This window comes from Hordeum vulgare, chromosome 5H, assembly GCF_904849725.1.
Source record: "Hordeum vulgare subsp. vulgare chromosome 5H, MorexV3_pseudomolecules_assembly, whole genome shotgun sequence".
NCBI classification, from domain to species: domain Eukaryota; kingdom Viridiplantae; phylum Streptophyta; class Magnoliopsida; order Poales; family Poaceae; genus Hordeum; species Hordeum vulgare.
Genome location: NC_058522.1, coordinates 310,873,488 through 310,884,018, shown reverse-complemented (window position 1 = coordinate 310,884,018; position 10,531 = coordinate 310,873,488). Strand labels below are relative to the sequence as shown.

Below are 10,531 nucleotides of genomic sequence, written 5' to 3'. Positions count from 1 at the left end.
TGGTGCGAGATGCTCTTCAGGACCGTGCTTGGGTCCACAAGATCAACTCGTCCAGCAACCTCACGGTCAACCATATTATTAAGTTCATGGACCTCTGGATCAGACTCGAGCAAGTCACTCTACGAGACGATGTTGACGATGATATAACCTAGAGATTTGAGACGAATGGAGAATACACAACCGCTTCCGCATATAGGGCCCAATTCTTGGGGTCCACGTCAACCACCATGAACCACACCATCTGGAAGGTTTGGGCACCCCGGTCAAATTCTTCTCTTGATTGGTGGTGCAAAACAAAATTTGGACGACCAACAAATTGCAAAAAAAAAAGGGTTAGGAGAGCATTTGCACCCTTTGCACGCGGGCCAATATGGATTGGGTTTGAAGGACGCGTGACAGCCCTGACTTTTGGGCTAGCTTTGGGAGGTTCGACAGGGTGGCCATTTTGTGACCCGGCAAGCATTCCCAATACAAAAAAGAAAAGAGCACAAAAAGCCAAGAAAATGTTATGCATCAGGGGAAGTATCAGAAGCCCGTCTTCTCCAATGCTGCCCGTAATTGGAAGTATGATATACTAATATCATGCATCTAATATTAGTGTATGATATTACTTTCATAACATAGTATCATAAGTTAGTACCTTGGATTGTTTTATTAGTTGTCATGCATGACACAAAGTAGTACTCCCTCCGCCCCAAAATAAGTGTCATAAATTTAGTACTAGGTTAGTACAAATTTTATACTACAGCAGCGACACTTATTTGGAATGGAGGGAGTATATTTAGGGATTGTTTGGTTCTAGACCTAGCATTGCCACACTTTGTCATATTTTTTTTGCCAAGCTTGCCAAAGGGAATCTTGCCACAGATTTTGTGTGCATGTAATGTGGGGCTTTAGTGTGGCTTGCCAAATATGTGGCTTGAACCAAACACCCACCTAAGTCGATCAAACTTGCCTAACTTAAGTGCGACAACCTTTGGCAAACTTAGCCTCAAACCAAACAGTCCCTTAATATGATACGGTATCATATCATGATAGCACATCATCTCTTTCATCATTTAATTGTGTGCCACATCATCAATAAAGTCTAGGTGGCATGCATGATACCGCCTATGATACTCCCGTTATGACCAGCTAAACTCCCATTACGACCAGCGAAAGAGTATACATATATTGCCTGGAAAGAGGAAATCAGAAACAGGTCTCGGAGAGCCAAAAGCCACACGAGTATCCAGCAGATACTTAATGGGAGCGGAGTATCAGAGGGTATGTGCAACACCAGCCGCTGCTCCAGCACTGCATTGTCGAATTGGAAACAATTTGTGAGCAAAACTGTTTCTTATCATATACTGCCTATGTACTTGAAAAACTTCAGGGGCCTCCATCTTACCACAGAAAGCAGCGGTCCTTGCTTGAATTTGTTGTGGAAGGCGAACGCGAGTGCCTTCACGCCCTCTCCAGGTCCTCTGATGAATCCACTAGACGCGCGCACAGGAATTTCATCAGACCATGTGTGTCATCAGGACTCACGACACAGTCATCATAATCAAGATAATGGGCATAAACAGGAAGATTGTGAACTTACACCAGCGAAACTGACACAAGCGGAGATCTTCTCACGTCATAGACAGCAACAAGTCCCTGATATGTTTCATTACCATCTTTGAATGACAATGCCAGGCGCTCTCCTGAAGCATCCCATGCTAATTTCTCTATGCCTCGACTGGATGAAGCAGTTAAAAGCATAAATTACTGCATGGAAGCCAGCCACAACCAGGTTGTATTTCTGGGTTGCTACAGTTGGGCTTACAAATATATAAAGTTTATATATGAATGATCTCCAAGCTAGATAAGATGAAAGCAAATTGAATTCACAAAACTTGTTACTTCAGAAATAAAATCAACAACGCAACCTTAAATGCTTCAGGTTGTGACATTAAGGCCCTGTTCAGAATCTCTCCGCTCCGCTCCACTCCGCAAAGCTGTGGAGCTGGGTTTGAGCCGCTCCGCCAAAATGAGCTATAGCCTGCTCTGCTCCTGGAGCGCAGTCGATGGAGCGGAGAGGAACCGAACAGCCACTTAAAAGCATAAATTACTGCATGGAAGCCAGCCACAACCAGGTTGTATTTCTGGGTTGCTACAGTTTGACCTTACGAATATATAAAGCGTATATGTATATGAATGACCGCCAAGCTAGATAAGATGAAAGCAAATTGAATTCACCAAACTTGTTACTTCAGAAATAAAATCAACAATGCAACCACAAATGTGGTTACTTGAAATATCACCAGCTAAAATTAGCATTCAAGACAATAGTAAAATATGTTGCCTGAGGTCCACATGAAGTCAAGAGTAGAATGGTAGTGCCGCTTTTGTTACCTAACAATCAGAGAGGAAATTTCTGGAAGCTCCACTGGTAAGAGATGGGCATCTGAAGTTAAGGAACACATCATAACTGATCAGGATTCAGGAAATGTACACAATAGCATAGCTTGAACTGAAAGAATGCAGTAATGCCTACATACCTAAAGATGGTGGCTTTGATGAGAAGTGAACTGAACCTAGTGTGGTCGAGTTAGAAAAGGATAACAATGCAACACGGCCTTCAGGGTCCCAGTTTGCTCCCTGACATCAAGCAAACAAGAGCCAATAAACATCATGACTCAAAAAAAAAAACAGTAGCACCACAACCAATCCCCTATACTGTTTTAAAGGTCTGTAAGCGACACCAGATATATTAGCTGTAAGTCACCATGTTGGCATAGCCTGGATAAGGCTTCTATCAAATTAAGCGTTATGCAAAGCCAATACGTACAATGTTCAAACTAAATGAACAGAGGCGAAACTAATTGCTGAAGAAAAATAAACTATGTTTAACCTAAAAAGCTTAAGTTACTTTCAACGACCTACAACACATTAATAACAAAATGTAACAAATTCCAAGAAACAAATGGTGCAAAGTTGTCATAAGTATAACATACAAGTCCAGAAAACAAATACTCCTTCCGTCCGGAAATACTTGTCATAAGAATGGATGTATCTAGATGTATTTTAGTTCTAGATACATACTTTTTTATCCATTTGTGCGACAAGTAATTCTGGACGGAGGGAGTACTTCATTTTTTACAATCATGCTAAGCATATTAGCTTTCGAAATAACTTCATATACACCATTATGGACGCAGGAATAAGTAATTTTTTCAAAATAATGCTAAACAAATTAGATTTCAAGATGAATTCACTACACCACTATGGAATCAGGAGAACAAAGCTATATACACATAAAGATCGCGTAATAGAGTTATAAACATAGCATGCTGCATGCAATAAGTTGAAGTTTCTCATTGATTTCAGAACTTAGGAATTATTCTTAAATTTAAAATACTAGGAATTTAACTGTACAGTCTTCAAACTTAAGTTATTTAGGAACCTATCTACTACTTACAGTTACATATCCATTGGATGAAGACCAGGGTTCTGACGTCCATGTGTTGGTCTCCCATAAGTGAAAAGTTCCATCGCTAACAAAAATAAATAATTTTGAATGATATAATTCATAAAAAAATACTCCCTCCAATCCAAGCATCTATACAACATCTTTACATTGTATAGAGGCTGCGTCAATGAATTCGGATCGGAGGGAGTAGTAATGAAAGACAGGAACAAAATATATATTCATACAATTTAGCAGTCAAAAAGTAATCTCCACTAGGTGACCACCGCACCAACGATATGCTACTTAATCCGCGTCGTATAGGAGTTCCCAACCCTGTATAGCAAAACAGATATGCATATACATTAATATACAGATCTTTACAAAACAGGATTGGATGTCTGAATTTAGAAGAAACAGATATACCTTCAGAAACATCCCAAATTGTGAATGACTGGCCATTACAAGAGGCCGAGGCCAAGTATGTGGAGATATGTCAAGGGAAATTATCTAAAACCATCAACAGTTTGTATTCAAGTCACACACAGTGTAAATCTTTCTGTTTGCAGGTGCATCATAAATATTAATCTATAATTTACATATTGTTCTTTGCTGCCCAATATGGAGAAATGGAATTTTCACATGTTGCCTGCAGTTCTTTTGAAGTTTTCAAATAAGCGAGATAAAAATCAATGGTAACCTTCAATAGCATTCTAAAAACTAATAAAGGATATCTTCCATCAGGTTTCCAGCAAAGTGCACTAACTAGCTCAGTAGAAGAACCACGAAGAACATCCACCAGAATCCACTGACCAGTAGAACCTCTAGGGAAGGCACCAAAGGAAGAAGAAGTGACACCAGATTTCACGGATGCAACATTGCCAGGATATGATGCTGACCAGAGGCATATACCTCCCCTGAAAAGAAAATTGCCAACTCAAGTCAAAAAGTATATTATTATGAAATGACCAAGAATGTGGAGGCATTTTAATACTGTTCTGTTATTAGGTGATACTAATGCATACTATGACGTACTTGCAGCCAACTGCAATCATCTTCCCGCTGTTTGGCCTCCATTCAATAGCTTTAACTTCCTTTTGATGTTCACTTGTTAGACTGCACGATTCTTTACCATCTGTTTAGAAAATAAGCAGTTATTATGGACTTAAACTAAGTGAATTAACATATTAGTTCAATAAAAACTGAAACAAGCACCTACGAAGTTATTCACCTAAAAAACCAGGAATGATATCCATTTATTGATATAAGAAAGTAGGTAAATCTCACCTGAATCCTCAAAGTCATGGACCGTAACCTGGTCCTTCCCAGATACAAATGCTAAACAGTGTTTGTGCGGATTCCAGCTTACTTTCTTGGTATCAAATTCTTCTAGCAGTTTTGGCTGGTAAACGGAATATCCTTTGTCAGTATGATTGTCATGAATTTAAACAACCATAATGGAGAAACTATACAGCAACTTGAGAATGCTTTAAAGAACTGCTTGAGGATTTAATTTCGAGAGAACTGACTAAAGCCAAGAAATGTAATAAGTATGTTAGAAAAGCGGGCAAATCATACACAGAGACAAACATATTGTCAAATAAACATACAATAAAACAATGTCATGACATATACAAGAATGGAGTACATGGTAAGTTTTCCAAGCTGTATTCGGTGTGCACTTTGGTAGCAGCTGGGGCGCTCGAGTGCCCGGCCGGGTGTGTTTGTGGGGTGTTGGCCTTCTAGCGCCCTGTATGTTATGTGATGCTTTAGGCCTAGTCTAGCTAGGTGTTGTTTAGGTTTTCGTCTGGTTTTACTCAATAAACCGAGCATCACTTTTTTGTTTCTTTTCTTTTAGCACTCGCAATTCCGCCTATGTTGTCTCGACATAGCCGGTCCCAAGCCCGGGTAAAGGAGGGTTGTGATAGGCTTGGCGAGCCAACGTCAAAACTCAACCACTCTTATGATGAAACCCAAAAGATTTTCGTTGGGGCGTAACCACTCAGCGATAGGTAAGCTTTGGGACGTAGTTGATACAACAGTGAGGAGAGGTGTTGGTATCCTTTGCGTCCAAGAGACCAAATGGAGGGGACAGAAGGCGGAGGAGGTGGAAGGTACCAGCTTCAAGCTGTGGTACACGAGGACAGCTGCAAACAGAAATGGAGTAGGCATCTTGATCAACAAGAGCCTCCCTCAAGTATGGAGTAGTAGACGTCAAGAGCAAAGTTGTCAGAATCACGATTCTGAATCGGATCGGAGCTCCGTTGCTAGGGTCGTGAATCATAGAATCATAACTTTCAGGATCGTAGAAACTTAGATTCTATGAGCAAAATCGTAGAATTGGAGGGGCTAGTTTGGATCGTAAGATCGTAAGATTCTAATACTTGAGTCACGATTCTGACAACTTTGGTCAAGAGATGTGGGGACCGGATTATTCTGATCAAGCTGGTAGTTGGGGACTTAGTTCTCAACATTATCAGCGCGTATGCCCCGCAAGTAGGCCACAATGAGAACAACTAAGAGGGAGTTCTAGGAAGGCATGGAGGACATGGTTAGGAGTGTACCAACTGGCGAGAGGCTCTTCATAGGAGATCTCAATGGCCACATGGGCACATCTACCACAGGTTTTGAAGGGGTGCATGGGGGCTTTGGCTATGGCATCAAGAATCAAGAAGAAGAAGATGTCTTAAGCTTTGCACTAGCCTATGACATGATCGTTGCTAACACACTCTTTAAGAAGAGAGAATCACATCTAGTGACTTCTAGTAGTGGTCAACACTCTAGCCAGATTGATTTCATCCTCTCAAGAAGAGAAGACAGGTGTGCGTGCCTAGAATGTAAGGTGATACCTGGAGGGAGTGTTGTCTCTCATCATAAGCTTGTGGTTGCTGACTTTCGCTTTCGGATTCGTGTCCAGCGGGACAAGCGTGCCAAAGTCGCTAGAACGAAGTGGTGGAAGCTCAAGGGAGAGGTAGCTCCCGCGTTCAAGGAGAGGGTCATTAAGGAGGGCCCTTGGGAGGAAGGAGGTGATGCAGACAACATGTGGATGAAGATGGCGACTTGCGTTCGTAAGGTGGTCTTAGAGGAGTTTGGAGTGTCCAGGGGAAGTAGAAGCGAAGCTAAAGATACCTGGTGGTGGAACCATGATGTCCAGAAGGCAATTAAGGAGAAGAAAGAATGTTTCAGACGCCTATACCTAGATAGGAGTGCATACAACGTAGAGAACTACAAGATGGCAAAGAAGGCTGCTAAGCGAGCTGCGAGTGAAGCAACGGGTTGGGCGTATGAGGACCTCTACTAGCGGTTAGACACGAGGGAAGGAGAAAGAGACATCTATAAGATGGTCAAGACCCGAGAGAGGAAAACGAGGGATGTTGACCAAATCAAATGCATCAAAGATGGAGCAGATCAGCTCCTGGTGAAGAACGAGGAGATTAAGCATAGATACAGGAGTACTTTGACAAGTTGTTCAATGGGGAGAGTGAGAGCTCTACCATTGAACTAGACAACTCATTCGATGATACTAGCAGGCGTTTTGTGCGGCGGATCTAGGAGTTGGAGGTCAAGGAGGCTTTAAAAAGGATGAAAAGAGGCAAGGCAATAGGCCCTGATTGTATCCCCATTGAGGTATGGAGAGGCCTCAGGGACATAGTGATAGTATGGCTAACCAAGCTTTTCAACCTCATATTTCGGGCAAACAAGATGCCAGCAGAATGGAGGCGGAGTATATCAGTACCAATCTTCAAGAAGAAGGGGGATGTTCAGAGTTGTACTAATTACCGTGGAATTAAGATGATGAGCCATACAATGAAGCTATGGGAGAGAGTCATTGAGCACCGCTTAAGAAGAATGACAAGCGTGACCAAAAGTCGGTTCGTTTTCATGCCTGGGAGGTTGACCATGAAAACGATTTTCTTGGTATGACAACTTATGGATAGATTCAGGGAGCAAAAGGACCTGCATATGGTGTTCATTGACTTGGAGAAGGCCCATGATAAGATACCGCGGAATGTCATGTGGTGAGCCTTGTAGAAACACAAAATCCCAGCAAAGTACATTACCCTCATCGAGGACATGTACAATTATGTTGTGACAAGTGTTCAAACAAGTGATGGGGACACTGATGACTTCCCGATTAAAATAGGATTGCACAGGGGTCAGCTTTGAGCCCTTATCTTTTTGCCTTGGTGATGGATGAGGTCTCACAGGATATACAAGGAGATATCCCATGGTGTATGCTCTTTGCGGACGATGTAGAGCTAGTCAATGATAGTCGGACGGGGTCAACAGGAAGTTAGAGCTATGGAGACAAACCTTGGAATCAAAAGGCAAGTTCTATAGGATGGCGGTTCGACCAACAATGTTGTATGGCACTGAGTGTTGGCCGACTAAAATGCGACATGTGCAGCAGTTAGGTGTGGCGGAGATGCGCATGTTGAGATGTATGTGTGGCCACACAAGGAAGGGTCGAGTCCGGAATGATGACATACGAGATAGAGTTGGGGTAGCGCCGGTTGATGAGAAGCTTGTCCAACATCGTCTGAGATGGTTTGGGCATATTCAATGCAGGCCTCCAGAAGCTTCAATGCATAGCGGACGGCTAAAGCGTGCTGATAATGTCAGAAGAGGTCACGATAGACCGAATCTGACATGGGAGGAGTCCGTAAAGAGAGATTTAAAGGAATGGAGTATCACCATAGAGCTAGCCATGGACAGGGGTATGTGGAAGCTTGTTATTCATGTGCCAGAACCATGAGTTGGTCATGAGATCTTATGGGTTTCACCTCTAACCTATCCCAACTTGTTTGGGACTAAAGGCTTTATTGTTGTTGTTGTTGTTGTTGTTCTTTTAACACTCGCCTTTTGCGGTGCACTCTTCCTTTGGGGGTGTTCTTGTGATACCACTTCCTAATCAATGAATTTGGCAGCTCTTCTGCCAACATTCAAAAAAGTTTTCCAAGCTGTATTGAGCTGTGTAGTTATAATGTCAACATATCTTGATGAACAAAACACTCTTACCAAGGCTCAGTGTGCTGATGCTGAACTGTGCTGTGATTATTTTATGATCTTGCTGAAGAAAATTAGCCACTGAAATAGGGAAAAGCTGTTGGGCAAACCGGATTATCTTAATCCACCACAATACCAGACGCTAGCCTTCGGAACTTCTAGAACAAATTATGCAAGGTCAGTAGTGAGACACATGCGAGGGGGCAACTTTGCATGCAACCGAGTTACTTAGATGCCGACATATTTTTTACTAGCTAGACGGATTGGCAGTTGGCGAGCATAAGCTCCCACACCACCCTCTTTTCTCATACAGACACATGGTTACTTCTCGAGATAACATACTATGACGATATGGTATACTGGCAGAATCTTTTGACCATATGAATCACAACCAGACTAGGAAATGCAGGCAATAGAACACAATCGAATGCAAGAAATTCAGAAAACTCACATTGCAAGAAGGGAAGAGCATTTGCTTGAAGGACTCGGCTATGGTGGACACCAAACTTGTCCTGGGGATACACTCAGTGGGCTCAGCTTCGTCTGGAGCAGGAGCCTCGTGCTTCGCTAGGAGATCATCCGGCTGGAAAGGAATTGGGCTGAACACCATCCCCTGAAATTAAGAAACGGGCGTGTGAATACATTGCGGGTAAATTAGACTGCTAAAACTCTAAATCCTCTGCAGAAAGATGGAAGCTGATAGTCGAGGTGAAGATGAACTGACCAGGACATCCCCGTAGGCCTCCTTGGCGCGTTCCTCCGAGAGGGAGTCCGCCACAACTACGAGTCAATGCCAAATGCGCACTCGATTAGTGGTGTGAGTGGTTGTTTTGGGGGGGTTGCAAGCAAGCGGCAGGAGCAAGAGGGAGCTGGTTGTGGGGGTACGTACCGAGGTCGCGGTTGATCTCGCAGACGGTGACGCCGCCCGGCGGAGGGAAGCTCGGCATCGTCGCGGCCGGCGGGTTCCCTTGCCTAGGGTTGGGGCCTTGGGGGCGCTCGGCTTCCCAATTCGAAATGGGGTCCAAAATTCAATTGATAAGCAGACAGAAGGAGGACGGCAGGGGGCAGAGGGCGGCGGAGTGGCGCGGCGAGTGGCCAGGAGCGAGGCGGCCGGTGGTTGCTGTCGAGACTGGCGGGGAGGCGGAGGAGGGGAGGAGGAGGCCTGCTGCTTGACTGAGAATTGATAAACCCTTGGGGCCATCGCGTAAGAAGGGCGGACGGTACGGATACGGCCTCCATCTCGATCCAACGGCTGAGAGTCGTCGCGCGTGCCTCCTCCTGTGTTTAGAGTTCGAAAGAAATAAAAGTCCCGCCGATCTAAGGCCTAGTTTGTTTGAGAAGTCCAGTGACTTTTTTTTTTGTCCCAACTGAAAAGTCCTTAGTCCCTATCTACTTCCTTCATCACAGTTTATAAGGGAGATAATTACAGCTGCAGTACATAAACTTTCTGCTTGTTAACGGATTCATAAAAAACAAAAAAACCCCAGAAAAATGGTACAGTAATTAAGACGCCGTACCATTTATGGACAACAGTGTCCGAAACGCTCCGCGGCGGCAGCCACGTCGGAAGGAGGCCCACAATCGTATTTTTCAGAAACCCCCCGTTCTTCTGTCTCGTTCCATAGACCCCCCCCCCCCCGTTCCTCTGTCTTGGTCTGAATCGCAGCTGCCCCAGAAACCCTCCGACGCTGTTCCTCGTTGCTGCCTCCGACGCTGCTGCCTCGGTCTCCTTCTCCGTCGGCGGCATTGGTGTCGGCACCGTCGGTCGACGCGGCATGGAGCCGCTCCTCCGGGAACCGGGGCTGTTCCCTCCAGAGTACGGTATGGATCTTGATCTCCCTCCTCCTCCTCACGAAACCAACACGATTGCGTCGCTTTCTCGCCGCCCAATCCCCGCGTAAACCGCCGGAACCCGATGCCCTTATCCGCCGGAACACGATTCCTTGGTTCTCGGCGTCGGCGATGGCATTGCAGCTTGGCGGCGGGTTGTGGGGCCTGATGCGGCGGAAGCCGGTCGACTCCGACAGGGCCCGTGCCGAGGGGCAGCAGCAGCAGCTCGCCAAGGAGCTCAACGTCCTCGAGCTGGTCGCG

At 44.6% G+C, this 10,531-nt stretch overlaps 1 protein-coding gene across 1 annotated transcript; it reads right to left on the bottom strand.

Moving 5' to 3' along the window:
* Nucleotides 1–991: 991 nt before the first annotated feature.
* Nucleotides 992–9,633, bottom strand: LOC123395761 (aladin). The gene is made up of 14 exons (XM_045090792.1): nt 9,330–9,633; nt 9,165–9,220; nt 8,892–9,053; nt 4,721–4,835; nt 4,469–4,568; nt 4,168–4,350; nt 3,860–3,918; nt 3,682–3,769; nt 3,446–3,521; nt 2,526–2,625; nt 2,380–2,431; nt 1,586–1,723; nt 1,391–1,478; nt 992–1,296 (listed from the first exon to the last, which is right to left on the bottom strand). Exons 1-14 carry the CDS (start codon nt 9,385–9,387, stop codon nt 1,243–1,245), a joined length of 1,329 nt encoding a protein of 442 aa, XP_044946727.1. The 5' UTR covers nt 9,388–9,633; the 3' UTR covers nt 992–1,242.
* Between the last annotated feature and the right edge of the window lie 898 nt (nt 9,634–10,531).